Source organism: Entelurus aequoreus, linkage group LG14 (assembly GCF_033978785.1).
Source record: "Entelurus aequoreus isolate RoL-2023_Sb linkage group LG14, RoL_Eaeq_v1.1, whole genome shotgun sequence".
Taxonomy (NCBI): domain Eukaryota; kingdom Metazoa; phylum Chordata; class Actinopteri; order Syngnathiformes; family Syngnathidae; genus Entelurus; species Entelurus aequoreus.
Genome location: NC_084744.1, coordinates 50,562,047 through 50,577,894, shown reverse-complemented (window position 1 = coordinate 50,577,894; position 15,848 = coordinate 50,562,047). Strand labels below are relative to the sequence as shown.

At 38.5% G+C, this 15,848-nt stretch overlaps 1 protein-coding gene across 1 annotated transcript in view; it reads right to left on the bottom strand.

Annotated features, from left to right (window-relative positions):
* Positions 1-4,389: 4,389 nt before the first annotated feature.
* Positions 4,390-15,848, bottom strand: part of LOC133664293 (phosphatidylinositol transfer protein alpha isoform-like) — a 50,421-nt gene continuing 38,962 nt past the window's right edge. Inside the window, exons 10-13 of the mRNA XM_062068802.1 lie at positions 14,283-14,393; positions 14,098-14,220; positions 13,939-14,022; positions 4,390-9,594 (exon numbers count right to left, since the gene is read on the bottom strand). Of these exons, the coding sequence (XP_061924786.1) occupies positions 13,975-14,022; positions 14,098-14,220; positions 14,283-14,393 (282 nt within the window). The 3' untranslated portion in view covers positions 4,390-9,594; positions 13,939-13,974. The remainder of the gene's footprint in view (positions 9,595-13,938; positions 14,023-14,097; positions 14,221-14,282; positions 14,394-15,848) is intronic.

The window sequence follows — 15,848 nt, the reverse complement described above, 5'->3', positions numbered from 1 at the left end:
GCTGATGTGCGGAGTTTCAAACACTCTTCATTTTCTAGCAGGGGACTTTTCAAATGATGCTACACATTAGCAGTAATGCTACTTTTTATAGCAACGCTTTTGCCCCACACTTGACAAATTACAGTTGTCTGTTCGACATATTCCCACTTGAAGCCAAACCACCGCCAGACGATGGACCCCCTGCTGTTTTTCTTGGGAATTAATTAATTCTTCCTTCATTATTACCGCTCACACGGCTAAGCTAGCATCACAGCTAACGTTAGCCATGCTGCTACGTCTCTGCAGGGAGGGCGTATACGTATTTGACGTATGACGTGACAGTATGTGACGTGTGTAAAATCGGAGCTTTATTTGTCCATTCTTAACATGTACAAGACACATAAGAACTGAAATTACATTTTCGGCACAGAAGAAGAAGAAACAGGCAACAAAGAAGAAGAAGGTGCGCTTGCTGTCTGTGAGAAGTAGACACAAGAAAGAGTGAGAAGAGCCTGCAGTGTAATGCCAGCAGCTAAAAGCAACTGTGTGAGAACGTATACTCGAATATCACCATATAGTCATTTTCTATATCGCACAGAGACAGCTGACATTTTTACCGGTAACTTTTAATTCACATGGCCGTCTTGACGGTTAGGACACAGACCTGTGGATGTGTTGAAGGTGTGCTGGAAAATGCGGAACGGAAATTAGGGAGCAGCAGAAAAGTGGAATGTATTATTTAAATCTGTGCGTTGGAAAACACGGACCGGAATTGTTTTAAAAGCTGGATCTGGATCGGCATTTTCCCATGCCTTGCCGATACACATTTTTTGGCAAATATCGGCGGCCGATCCGATCCAAATATCGGATCGGGACATCGCTAATTAAAATCAATGTTGTTATAAATTATGGACCTACTTAAGGCTCCAATTACTTCACATTAAATATTACACTTTCAACACTTTTTGGGGGAAAATATTGCATATTTTGTGTTTTTCCCAAAAAACTAAATTTTATGTGATAAAAAGGGCATAAAACAAACTACAAAAAAAAAAAAGTTCTTTTTTGTGTGTGTGTTTTTTGTCAACTGTCATTGCTCAATTACTTATTTTGTGTTTTTGTAAAGATTTAAGTGTTGAAAGTAAAAAAAAAAAAAAAAAAATATGAGTGGGACCTTTTCGGATCCTCAGGAACTTTTGTGGGATTTTTTAAAAAACTCATTGCTCATAAAATAAAAATGAATCAAATCAATGTTGTTATGAATTATTGACCTATTTAAGGCTCCAATGACTTCAAATCAAATATTACACTTTTAAACATTTTTGGGGAAAATATTTCATATTTTGTGTTTGCCATATACAAATCCCACTAAAAGTCTTGGGGATCCAAAAAGGTCCCACTCATAAAAGTGTTAAAAATAAGTCATACGTTATTTTTTAAATAATTCTAACCCTTAAACCTCTTGATCAACTTCGGATCTATTGATTATAATTTGTTTATATACAAACCCCGTTTCCATATGAGTTGGGAAATTGTGTTAGATGTAAATATAAACGTAATACAATGATTTGCAAATCATTTTCAACTCATATTCAGTTGAATATGCTACAAGGACAACATATTTGATGTTCAAACTAATAAACTTTTTTTTTTTGCAAACAATCATTAACTTTAGAATTTGATGCCAGCAACACGTGACAAAGAATTTGGGAAAGGTGGCAATAAATACTGAGAAAGTTGAGGAATGCTCATCAAACACTTATTTGGAACATCCCACAGGTGTGCAGGCTAATTGGGAACAGGTGGGTGCCATGATTGGGTATAAAAACAGCTTACCAAAAAATGCTCAGTCTTTCACAAGAAAGGATGGGGCGAGGTACACCCCTTTGTCCACAACTGCATGAGCAAATAGTCAAACAGTTTAAGAACAACGTTTCTCAAAGTGCAATTGCAAGAAATTTAGGGATTTCAACATCTACGGTCCATAATATCATCAAAAAGTTCAGAGAATCTGGAGAAATCACTCCACGTAAGCGGCATGGCCGGAAACCAACATTGAATGACCGTGACCTTCGATCCCTCAGACGGCACTGTATCAAAAACCGACATCAATCTCTAAAGGATATCACCACATGGGCTCAGGAACACTTCAGAAAACCACTGTCACTAAATACAGTTTGTCGCTACATCTGTAAGTGCAAGTTAAAGCTCTACTATGCAAAGCCAAAGCCATTTATCAACAACACCCAGAAACGCCGCCGGCTTCTCTGGGCCCGAGATCATCTAAGATGGACTCATGCAAAGTGGAAAAGTGTTCTGTGGTCTGACGAGTCCACATTTCAAATTGTTTTTGGAAATATTCGACATCGTGTCATCCGGACCAAAGGGGAAGCGAACCATCCAGACTGTTATCGACGCAAAGTTCAAAAGCCAGCATCTGTGATGGTATGGGGGTGCATTAGTGCCCAAGGCATGGGTAACTTACACATCTGTGAAGGCACCATTAATGCTGAAAGGTACATACAGGTTTTGGAACAACATATGCTGCCATCTAAGCGCCGTCTTTTTCATGGACGCCCCTGCTTATTTCAGCAAGACAATGCCAAGCCACATTCAGCACGTGTTACAACAGCGTGGCTTCGTAAAAAAAGAGTGCGGGTACTTTCCTGGTTTGCCGGCAGTCCAGACCTGTCTCCCATCGAAAATGTGTGGCGCATTATGAAGCGTAAAATACGACAGCGGAGACCCCGGACTGTTGAACGACTGAAGCTCTACATAAAACAAGAATGGGAAAGAATTCCACTTTCAAAGCTTCAACAATTAGTTTCCTCAGTTCCCAATCGTTTATTGAGTGTTGTTCAAAGAAAAGGTGATGTAACACAGTGGTGAACATGCCCTTTCCCAACTACTTTGGCACGTGTTGCAGCCATGAAATTCTAAGTTAGTTATTATTTCCAAAAAAAAAACAAAGTTTATGAGCTTGAACATCAAATATGTTGTCTTTGTAGTGCATTCAACTGAATATGGATTGAAAAGGATTTGCAAATCATTGTATTCCGTTTATATTTACATCTAACACAATTTCCCAACTCATATGGAAACGGGGTTTGTAGATCCAGGACTAACATGCATCATCACAGAGCCAGAACGAGGACCAGCAGTGAGTCCGTACCTGTGTCAGTGTTGTCTTTTGGTGTGTGGAAGAATCTGCAGACTCCTTGTGCACAGATGATGAAGATCTCCAAAGGAGAGTCCGGAGTCTGGATCGGTTTTCCTGCTTTGAGTCCCGTCGCTGACTTTGTTGCTTTTCCTTTTTCTTGTGCTTTTTTGATCTGCTTCGTGTCGTCGGCCGAGTCCTCCCTGCTGGTCTCGCGTCCTTCCTGCTGGTCCTGCTGGTCTCGCGTCCTTCCTGCTGGTCCTGCATGCAACAACCTGCCGGGATTTACCGTGGATCAACTTCTTATGAGGAATTACGTCATTCATGAATGCAGAGACTTGTTTGTGTCGACATCACACTTTGCTGCCTTTGTACTCGCACATGGACGCACAGCAGGTGTGCATCTATGTCCAACATCTAGGACACCAGGAACTCTTTGGGCCTTTTTCACCTCAAACAAAGGGAAAAAACATGAAGATCATTGCAGCATTGGTCCAAAATAATTCACAGCAGAGCATCGTGTCACATTTAGAGGACCTTTGACAAGTTGTGTGGTTTTTTCAGCAGGTTTTTAAACCCAGCAAAGAGATCCTGTCATTGATACACGATCTTTGACAAGTTGTGTTATTTTTTCATCAGATTTTTAAACCCAGCAAAAAGATCCTGTCATTGATACACGATCTTTGACAAGTTTTTTGTTTGTTTTTTCAGCAGGTTTTTAAACCCCGCAAAAAGATCCTGTCATATATACAAGATCTTTGACAAGTTGTGTTATTTGTTCAGCAGGTTTTTAAACCCAGCAAAAATATCCTGTCATACATACAAAATCTTTGTGTGTTTTTTCAGCAGGGTTTTTAAAACTAGCAAAAAGATCCTGTCATATATATAAGATCTTTGACAAGTTGTGTGTTTTTTCAGCAGGTTTTTAAAACTAGCAAAAATATCCTGTCATATATACAAGATCTTTGACAATTTTTTTCAGCAGGTTTTTAAACCCAGCTAAAAGATCCTGTCATATTTAAGAGATCTTTGACAAGTTGTGTTATTTTGCCAGCAGGTTTTTAAACCCAGCTAAAAGATCCTGTCATATGTACAAGATCTTTGACAAGTTGTGTTATTTTTCCAGCAGGTTTTCAAAACTAGCAAAAATATCCTGTCATATACACAAGATCTTTGACAAGTTGTGGTATTTTTTTTATCAGTTTTTTAAACCCAGCAAAAATATCCTGTCATATATACAAGATCTTTGACAAGTTGTGGTATTTTTTATCAGGTTTTTAAACCCAGCAAAAATATCCTGTCATATATACAAGATCTTTGACAAGTTGTGTTATTTTTTTTATCAGGTTTTTAAACCCAGCAAAAAGATCCTGTCATATATACACGATCTTTGACAAGTTGTGTTATTTTTCCAGCAGGTTTTTCAACCCAGCAAAAAGATCCTGTCATTGATACACGATCTGACACGTTTTATTTTTTTCAGCAGGTTTTTAAACCAAGCAAAAATATCCTGTCATATATACAAGATCTTTGACAAGTTGAGTTATTTGTTCAGCAAGTCTTTAAACCCAGCAAAAAGATCCTGTCATATATAGAGGATCTTTAAATAGCGTTTTTGGCATAAATCCAAAATAAAAAGTATGAATATAAAAACTGAAATAACACATTTTTAAGCCTTTTTGGGGTCATTAACGTCTCACAAAAACGCATAGCTGAACTCGTAATCAGGGTTTAAACGTAATCTTTGTCAACCAAAGCCTGATTAATTCACTGCACAACCGTGTGTGTGTGTGTGTGTGTGTGTGTGTGTGTGTGCGCTGAGTCACATATAAAGCACTTCTAATTATTTGTTCCAATTCTAGAGTATAAATAGAAGTACATCATAAGAACATAATAAATTCCTTTTTTTTTTTTGCTTAGTTTTTAATTCATGTCGCCAATGTACAGTTTGTGTTATAAGATGACAAAAAAGGCACAAATCCACAATAAACAAACAAAGGGGGGAGAGGGTACAGTGAGAGAGAGAAAAAGTCCAAGAAGAAGCAAGAAAATCGTCTTTGTTTATTTTTTTTTTCCATGTTTGGCGTCTTGGTGGCTCTTAACCGTTTTGTTTCAAGTGATCCTTCCCCTCTTCGCGCAGACTCACAACATCGCTACGACGACATTTACAACTAAAATATGGATTATGTTGGATCTTTTTTTTAAGGGCGGTGTCCTGCCGTGGACGCGCCACAGCGCCTCTTGTGGTGACAAAGGGAAGAATGTCCCGAGAGATGGCGGACAATCAACAGCTTTTTATGAGAGCAGGACGTCGGCTTCCATAAATAAATATATTAACGTATTTTAATGGAAATATATTTCTTGAGTGAAATTACTGCAAAAACTCCACAAACACATTCAAATGTTTTTACTCACGCACAACGATTCGCAAGTAAAACCATATTTTCTTCATTAAAAAAAACTATTGGAAAGTAAAAAAACGTAATGGTTAACTTACAGGTTGAGCTTGTTTCCTCTCTCTTCTGCCTGCCATTTTACTCCCCATCCTGCTTCTTCTTCCTTGTTATTTTTGGCGGGCGGCACAATGCGCACATAACAGTAGCTCTGACTTATATTGACTCAGCAGCACCACCTGTTGTTTATAGTGGGAATTACGTGTGGGTTCCGAAGTGTGGAATATTACTGCTAAAGATTTTGACTTGAAGAAATTATTATTATTGTTTTCCACTTGCAAATCGTTTTATAATTGAAGAACCTTTATTTTTTAAATTTGAGAATCGTTTTTTTACTAGCAGAAAATATTTTTTTTACTTGAAGAAAATCGTTTTTACATTTGAACATGTTTTTTTCATTTGAGAATATTTTTACTTAAAGAAAATTGTTTACTTGCGAATCGTTTTATGATTGGATAAAACCTTTTATTTCACTTGCAATTATATTTTTAATGGGAACCTTTTTTTTTAATTGAGAATATTTTTTTCAGTTGAAAAACTTTTTTTAACTTAAGAATAGTTTTTATTTTGAAAAAAAAGCTGTTTTACTTGCAGAAAATAGTTTTTATGCTTACAAATATTTTTTTTAATTGAAGAATGTTTTTTTTTAACGTAAAAAATGTATTTTTATTAAAAAAATGTTTTACTTGAATTGTTTTTTTAATTCAAGCAAATTAATTTTTACTCGCAATCGTTTTTTTAATTGAAAAAAAAAAGTAGTTTTACTTGCGAATCATTTTATACTTGCAGACAATAGTTTTTTGTTCTTTTTTTTAACTTTGGAATTGTTTTTTTAATTGAAGATTTAATTTTTAATTGAAGAAAATTGTTTTTATAATTACAAATAATTTCTTTAATTAACGTAAAAAAATTTTTTTTATTAAAACATTTTTTTTACTTGAATTGTTTTTTTAATTGAAACAAATTAATTTTTACTTGGGAATCGTGTTTTTATTGAAAAAAAAGTTGTTTTACTTGCGAATAATTTTTTACTTGCTGACAATAGTTTTTTGTTCTTTTTTTTTAACTTCCGAATCTTTTTTTTTAATTGAAGATTAAATTTTAAATTGCAGAAAATTGTTTTTATAGCTGCTAAAAATGATTTCTTTAATTGACGAATGTTTTGTTTTTATGTAAAAAATATTTTTTTATTAAAACATTTTTTTTTAACTTACTAAGCAAATAAATTTTTACTTTATAATCGTTTTTTTATTTAAAAAAATAGTTTTTACTTGTCAATCATTTTTTAATTGCAGACAATAGTTTTTTGTTCTTTAATTTTTTACTTCCGAATCTTATTTTTAATTGAAGATTTTACTTTTAATTAGAGAAATTTGTTTTTATACTTGCGAATCGTTGGGCGTGAGTCAAACCATTTTTGCGTGTTTATGGAGTTTTGGCAGTGATTTCACTCCATAAGTGTGTGTGTGTGTCATGTACTGAGTATATACATTTATAATTCCATATTTTTGCTTGTCAATGTTTCTAGTGTGACAATGCAGGGAATGACGGGAACAAACAGAACAATAAAAGACAAAATTTAAAAAATGAGGGCTAAGGAGACCCCCCATCAACACGTCACGCCATTAAACGCACGCTCATGCACGTACACGCTCATGCACATCACATGACAAACAACAGCAGCACCATGTGACTTTTTGAAGGGCTCATGGCAGTTATTGCTATCATTGGATAAGAACTTTTGTCCACTGAAGGGCGCTGTGTTTCCACCGAGACGTCCGGTTTGGAGCGCTGATAAAACCGTACAGGTGTCCAAGGTGCGGCCCACGGGATGTTTGGTTTGTTTTTATTGGCTATTCCACAAATAAAGTAAGAACATTTGTAATGTAAAGAGATAAAATAATATTAATAACTAGAGATGTGGCGATGGATTGGTTTAATAGAAAAAGTAGTAATACTTTTTTGTGTTTTCATACACAGTATGGAGCCGTTCCACTAAATGAATGATCAACTACTTTCCATTCAAGTAGTATTATCACTGGAGGACAAGGCTAAACATGTCACACACTGAGTAAGAGCAAGCAGGAGTAGACAAGAAGCCATTCTAATTGCTAAGATAGCTGCTAAAAAAAACTTAAAAAAATAAGAAAGTAAGCAGTTATTAACTTGAAATGAGCAATAATAGTTAGAGAGACGATAAAATAACAGTGGTGTATGTGTAAAGGGAAGGCAGATCCATACACGTATCGGTAATGTCGATACCAAGGGTAGTATCGGTTTTTGATTTTTGTTATTCTTTACAAAGTCTGGGACTAATTTTCTGGACACAAAAGGACTTTGAGGATTTTAAAAAACTAGTCGATGGTAGTTTTTGCTTGTGTTTAGTCATTGTGTACTCCAGTAATCCCTTGTTTATCGCTGTTAATTGGTTCCGGGCCGCAATGTAATGGGAATAACAAGTCATGGATCGAGAATAAAAAATAAAAAGAAAGTTGAAAACTTTTAAATACAGTTTTAAACGTGAATTAACACCCGTAGAGTCATTTAATCCAATATGGCAATGGGGTTTAAATGTTGTACATTAAAGATGCTAAATATATGCTAAAATATTTGAAATGAACACAATAACTTCATTATAACCGACAAAGTGACATATCTCATCTCATTAAATTATCGTTATATTTTGAAGGGCCAATAAAAAAACAAAGCTGTGGGCTGAACGTGGCTCCTGCCCCGCGACCAATCAACACACTGCACGCCTAGCTCCGCCCCCTTTTCACTGCGCTTGCTACCAAAAGTGGTACCCTCCGTCAGTGGAAACCAGGCTGAAGGTTTTTAATTGATGAACGTTGTCGTTTTTCTTGTCGGTCATTCCTCGCTTTTTTATTACCTCCCGTCAACACACACACACACACAAACACACACACGCGCGCGCACACACACACTAACACATACACACTCCACAAGGCAAACACGATGTGACACAAAAGGAACTAAAATACCGACTATGAAGGTTAGTTTGTGTCTTTATCACAAAACATTTTTTTTACACTAAATTTATGTAACTGATTTTTTTATTTATTTTGTTTTACTTTTACTTATGCTGACAATTTTATTGATAAACAAAATTCTGAGTAAAATCTGTGTTTTTGAAAATTCAGTTCGTCAAAATATAGTTTTTTATATTTTATTGTGTAAAAATATGAGTGTATAAAATTCAGTGCAAAAACATTTCAGTGTATAAAAATTCAGTGTCCAAAAAATAATGCAGAATATGCTCGCACTGAATTTGTGTACAATTAAGTTTTTTACAGTTATTTTTGTATTCTGAATTTTTTACACTGAATTTTTATACAGTAATTTTTATACAGTGAATGTTTTTCCAATTAATTTTTAGACAATTATTTTTTTTTACACAAATAATTGCTTAACTTTTAATTATTTTTGAATGAAAATGTCAGCTTAAATTAAATGCGAAAAGTTCAGTTACATAAATTTCAGGGTCAACATTTTTTTTTTCCGGAATAAAGAAACAAATTAACCTCCGTAGACGACGTTATGAAATAGGAATTAAAAAAAAAAAGAAAAACACGGCGGAGAAACAATTTGAGGAAGAACAAATAAAAAGTCTACGAATAAACTCAAAATAATTTTAAAAACCCTTTTAACATATATATGTATATATATATATATATATATATTTATATTTATATGTACAGTATATATAAATACTGCATTATTCAATACAATGACTTACTGTGTTTGTTTATGTACAAGATTGTAATATTCATGAAATCCTACATTGCTGACAGACATGACTAACCGATCAATCAATCATTCAATCAATCAATCAATGGACCTATGGGGGGGAAGGGGTGTTCTACTGGGCGCCTCCGTGCAGCCAATGGAGACGAAAAACACATTTTGTCCACGTCCTGAAAAGTACAGAGGAAGTGTCGTGTTGGAAAGAAAGGATGTGAATCCGCTGGTGTCTCCGAGTCGCGTCTGAAAAACATCAGAAGAAAACATTACCGCCAAAATAAAAGCTCGACTATGATGCGAAATTTACTTTTTTTTTTTTTAAACGCTGAAGGGGTACTAACAAACCAGTAACGATACGTGTTTATGGACAGCAAACCAGACAAAAATCATCATCTAATTTATTATTCATGACGTCATGAAGTACAAACCCCAAAACCAGTGAAGTTGGCCCGTAAATAAAAAACAGAACACAATAATTTGCAAATCCTTTTCAACTTATATTCAATTGAATAGACTGCAAAGACAAGATATTTAACATTCGAACTTGAAAACTTTGTTATTTTTTGCAAATATTAACATTTGAAATTTGATGCCTGCAACATGTTTAAAAAAAGCTGGCACAAGTGGCAAAAAAGACTGAGAAAGTAGAGGAATGCTCATCAAACATTTATTTGGAACATCCCACAGGGAAACAGGCAAATTGGGAACAGGTGGGTGCCATGATTGGGTATAAAAGCAGCTTCCATGAAATGCTCAGTCATTCACAAACAAGGATGGGGCGAGGGTCACCACTTTGTAAACAAATGCGTGAGAAAATTGTCCAACAGTTTAAGAACAACATTTCTCAACGAACAATTGCAAGGAATTTAAGGATTTCACCATCTACGGTCCGTAATATCATCAAAAGGTTCAGAGAATCTGTAGAAATCACCGCAGGGCCGAAAATCAACATTGAATGCCCGTGACATTTGGATCCCTCAGGCGGTACTGCATCAAAAAGCGACATCAGTGTGTAAAGGATATCACCACATGGGCTCAGGAACACTTCAGAAACCCACTGTCAGTAACTACAGTTGGTCGCTACATCTGTAAGTGCAAGTTAAAACTCTACAATGTAAAGTGAAAGCCATTTATCAACAACACCCAGAAACGCCGCCGGCTTCGCTGGGCCCGAGCTCATCTAAGATGGACTGATGCAAAGTGGAAAAGTGTTCCGTGGTCTGACGAGTCCACATTTCAAATTGTTTTTGGAAACTGTGGACGCCGTGTCCTCCGGAACAAAGAGGAAAAGAACCACCATTGTTATAGGTGCAAAGTTGAAAAGCCAGCATCTGTGATGGTATGAGGGTGTATTAGTGCCCAAGACATATGTGAAGGCACCATTAATGCTGAAAGGTACATACAGGTTATGGAGCAACATATGTTGCCATCCAAGCAACGTTATCATGGACGCCCCTGCTTATTTCAGCAAGACATGCCAAGCCACGTGTTACATCAACGTGGCTTCATAGTAAAAGAGTGCGGGTGCTAGACTGGCCTGCCTGTAGTCCAGACCTGTCTCCCATTGAAAATGTGTGGCGCATTATGAAGCCTAAAATACCACAATGGAGACCCCCGGACTGTTGAACAACTTAAGCTGTACATCAAGCAAGAATGGGAAATAATTCCACCTGAAAAGCTTCAAAAATTGCAATGTGTTGATGCCATTAAACTGTAAGTTAATGATTATTTGAAAAATAAAAAATAAAAATAAGTTTCTCAGTTCCAACATTAAGTATCTTGTCTTTGCAGTCTATTCAATTGAATATAAGTTTAAATAGATTTGCAAATCATTGTATTCTGTTTTTATTTACGAATTAGACAACGTGCCAACTTCACTGGGTTTGGGTTTAGTAAAAACCTCTTGACACATAAGAAATTCTGGAAAATGCGAAGGGCTTTGATTACTTTCCTAATGCGCTGTACGCAAATTTCTTAAAAAAGATCTTAGCAAGGACACTGCATCTAAAGCCTCATATTGATAAGAATATCTGTGAGGACGTCTATTAATTCATCAATGCCAGGGGTGACAAATGTAAGGCCCGAGGGCCGGATCAGGCCCGCGAACAGGTTTTATCTGGGCCCGTGGGATGAGTTTGCTAAGTATAAACATTAACCTGAAATTTTAGAATGGAAGAAACTGCTGTTCTAAATGTGTCCACTAGATGTCGCAATAGCACGTCTTTGTATATTTGTAGATGATGCTACATATGTACAAAATAAACCACATGATGTTAGTCGAGGAAAATGATCAAAATACATAAATAACATCCTGTAATTTGATTTTGATCCTTTTTTTTTTTTACCTTGATAGATTGAAAATTAACACCAATGAGTTGACTGATGAACATTATCACATAATTTATTCAGAAAATATAAATAACGACAAATAAAGGTAGAATACTATTAACCGCAACATGCAAGTGTAAAAAAACCTCAACAACATTATGATTTGTACATTTTCAGAATGTGCTTGTTCTATTTTTAAACAAAGAAAACAAACTGAAGTTGTCTTTCTTTTTAAGTTATCGTGCCGTGAGTAGATTTTCCTCCATGTGGCCCCCCATCTAAAATGAGTTTGACACCCCTGATCTAGGCGATCATTTTATTTATTGCTGTCAAAACGTGTTTTTGTGAGGCCTTTCTTGGCCACGTCAGGCGGACAGCAGCAGCAGGCTGCTACTGCAAGTAGCTCTCCTGTGTTTTATTAATAAATTGAGTAATTGAACAAGAGGTAAAATTGTTTGTATCCTTTGTGATATGCTAGCATGTTTAGAGTTAAAAGATTTCAAACAATTTTATTTAATTGTATTTTCAATATGATATGCGTATTTATAAGGGGGGCGTGCCAAGCTAGGCACACGTCTGCGGCTGATTTGAAGTTGATTGCGATGTAACAAAGAAATCTGCTCGGCTTTGTGCGCGCGCACACTTTTATACATCTGAATTTTTGCTGCTGTACGAAGTTTTTCTGGATTTTCACATACACCTGTTTCACGCAACTAGTTACATGAGGCCCCTGGTGTGGGACGTTGGAGCGATACATTTGATGATTTTAGTTTTCATCGGCGAATAGGCTAACCTAACCCAATGTTAAAATGAAATGTTAGCATGTAGCTCACATAGCTATGCTAGTGTTGTTATCTAGCATGATTTTAAAATGTAATGTAGCTCACAAAACTATGCTAGTGTTGCTAATCTGGCATAATACTAAAATGGAATGTTAGTATGTAGCTCACATAGCTATGCTAGTATTGCTAAGCTATCATTATGTTAAACTGTAATGTTAGCATGTAGCTCACATAGCTATGCTAATGTCGCTACCGAGCATGATGTTAAACTGTAACGTTATCATGTAGCTTACATAGCTATGTTAGTGCTGCTAACCTAGCATTATGTCGAAATGTAATGTTAGCATGTAGCTCACATAGCTATGCTCGTGTCGCTACCGAGCATGATGTTAAAATGTAATGTTAGCATGTAGCTCACATAGCTATGCTAGTGTCGCTACCAAACATGATGTTAAAATGTAATGTTAGCATGAAGCTTACAAAGCTATGCTAGTGTTGCTAACCTAGCATGATGTTAAAATGTATTGTTAGCATGTAGCCCGCATAACCATGCTAGTGTTGTTAACCTATCATTATGTTAAACTGTAATGTTAGCATGTAGCTCACATAGCTATGCTAGTGTCGCTACCAAGCATGATATTAAAATGTAATGTTAGCATGAAGCGCTCAAAGCTATGCTAGTGTTGCTAACCTAGCATGATGTTAAAATGTAATGTTAGCATGTAGCCCGCATAGTTATGCTAGTGTCGCTACCGAGCATGATGTTAAAATGTAATATTAGTATGTAGCTCACATAGCTATGCTAGTGTTGTTAACCTATCATTATGTTAAACTGTAATGTTAGCATGTAGCTCACATAGCTATGCTAGTGTCGCTACCGAGCATGATGTTAAAATGTAATGTTAGCATGAAGCGCTCAAAGCTATGCTAGTGTTGCTAACCTAGCATAATGTTAAAATGTAATTTTAGCATGTAGCTCACATAGCTATGCTAGTGTCGCTACCGAGCATGATATTAAAATGTAATGTTAGCATGAAGCGCTCAAAGCTATGCTAGTGTTGCTAACCTAGCATAATGTTAAAATGTAATTTTAGCATGTAGCTCACATAGCTATGCTAGTGTCGCTACCGAGCATGATGTTAAAATGTAATGTTAGCATGAAGCGCTCAAAGCTATGCTAGTGTTGCTAACCTAGCATAATGTTAAAATGTAATTTTAGCATGAAGCTCACATAGCTATGCTAGTGTCGCTATCGAGCATGATGTTAAAGTGTAATGTTAGCATGAAGCGCACATAGCTATGCTAGTGTTGCTAACCTAGCATGATGTTAAAATGTAATGTTAGCTATGCTAGTGTTGCTAATCTGGCATGATGTTTAAATATAATTTTAGCATGTAGCACACATACCTATGCTAGTGTTGCTAACCTAACATGATGTTAAAATGTAATGTTAGCTATGCTAGTGTTCTTGTCCTACCTGATGAGCAGCAGCATTCACAGTCTAGAGCCAACCTCAGTCCTCTAGCGCCACCATGCCTTTGACCGGGTCCTTCACTCTCATCTGTGAGCACAACACAACACAAACCGGTTAAAAACCGCGGGACCAATTCCCGCTGACCCGGTCTCCTTCCGTCACCTCGTCCAGCTCCTTGCGCGTCTCCTCCTCCATGCGGCGGATGTCCTCCATGTTCAAGTCGATCCACTTGTCGATCCAGCAGAACAGCTGACGGTGGAAGTTGGTGAACAAACGCTTCTCTTGCTGCCGAGAGACAGGAAGTCATGTCACATCTGCTCCAGTGGGGGGCGCTGAGGTCCACAAACCTTCTGTATGAAGTTCTCCACTTTGTTCTGGAGGCCCCACCACTTGAACTTGACCGTGACCAGCTTGTAGGCACACATGTGTGGGCAGTCCTTCTTGTTGGGGAGCTCCTTCTGCAGGAACATGGACGCTCGTTAGCAATACACTAGATTGCCAAAAGTATTTGGCCACCCATCCAAATGATCAGAATCAGGTGTCCTAATCACTTGGGTGTATAAAATCAAGCGTGTCCTGGGCATGACGTTAAAGTGCATCCGGCAGTGGAGGCTCCTCTATGGGGTCTTGGGGCACTAGCAGGTTAACCCCTTTACTGCTGTTACCCCAGGTGGCCCTTGGCAAAGGCCTAGTACCTGTCTTCCCCCTAGCCAGGGATACGGTGAAGACCTCAACGGCGGAAGACGGTAGATTTAAGAACTACCACAACGGCTGCGATGGCGGCAGAAGGCTGCAGCTGAAAAGGGTCCCCCAGTCGTCTTGGACTCCGCGCCATTGGACCCTGACCCGATTCTGTCAGCAAAGGCCTAGTACCTGACTTCCCCCTAGCCAGCGATACGGTGAAGACCTCAACGGCGGAGCAGGGCGGAAGACGGTAGATTTAAGAACTACCACAATGGCTGCGATGGCGGCAGAAGGCTGCAGCTGAAAAGGGTCCCCAGTCGTCTTGGACTCCGCGCCACAGGACCCTGACCCGATTCTGTCAGCAAAGGCCTAGTACCTGACTGCCCCCTAGCCAGCGATACGGTGAAGACCTCAACGGCGGAGCAGGGCGGAAGACGGTAGATTTAAGAACTACCACAACGGCTGCGATGGCGGCAGAAGGCTGCAGCAGAAAAGGGTCCCCAGTCGTCTTGGACTCCGCGCCACTGGACCCTGACCCGATTCTGTCAGCAAAGGCCTAGTACCTGACTGCCCCCTAGCCAGCGATACGGTGAAAACCTCAACGGCGGAGCAGGGCGGAAGACGGTAGATTTAAGAACTACCACAACGGCTGCGATGGCGGCAGAAGGCTGCAGCTGAAAAGGGTCCCCCAGTCGTCTTGGACTCCGCGCCACAGGACCCTGACCCGATTCTGTCAGCAAAGGCCTAGTACCTGACTTCCCCCTAGCCAGCGATACGGTGAAGACCTCAACGGCGGAGCAGGGCGGAAGACGGTAGATTTAAGAACTACCACAACGGCTGCGATGGCGGCAGAAGGCTGCAGCAGAAAAGGGTCCCCAGTCGTCTTGGACTCCGCGCCACTGGACCCTGACCCGATTCTGTCAGCAAAGGCCTAGTACCTGACTGCCCCCTAGCCAGCGATACGGTGAAGACCTCAACGGCGGAGCAGGGCGGAAGACCGTAGATTTAAGAACTACCACAACGGCTGCGATGGCGGAAGAAGGCTGCAGCAGAAAAGGGTCCCCAGTCGTCTTGGACTCCGCGCCACTGGACCCTGACCCGATTCTGTCAGCAAAGGCCTAGTACCTGACTGCCCCCTAGCCAGCGATACGGTGAAGACCTCAACGGCGGAGCAGGGCGGAAGACGGTAGATTTAAGAACTACCACAACGGCTGCGATGGCGGCAGAAG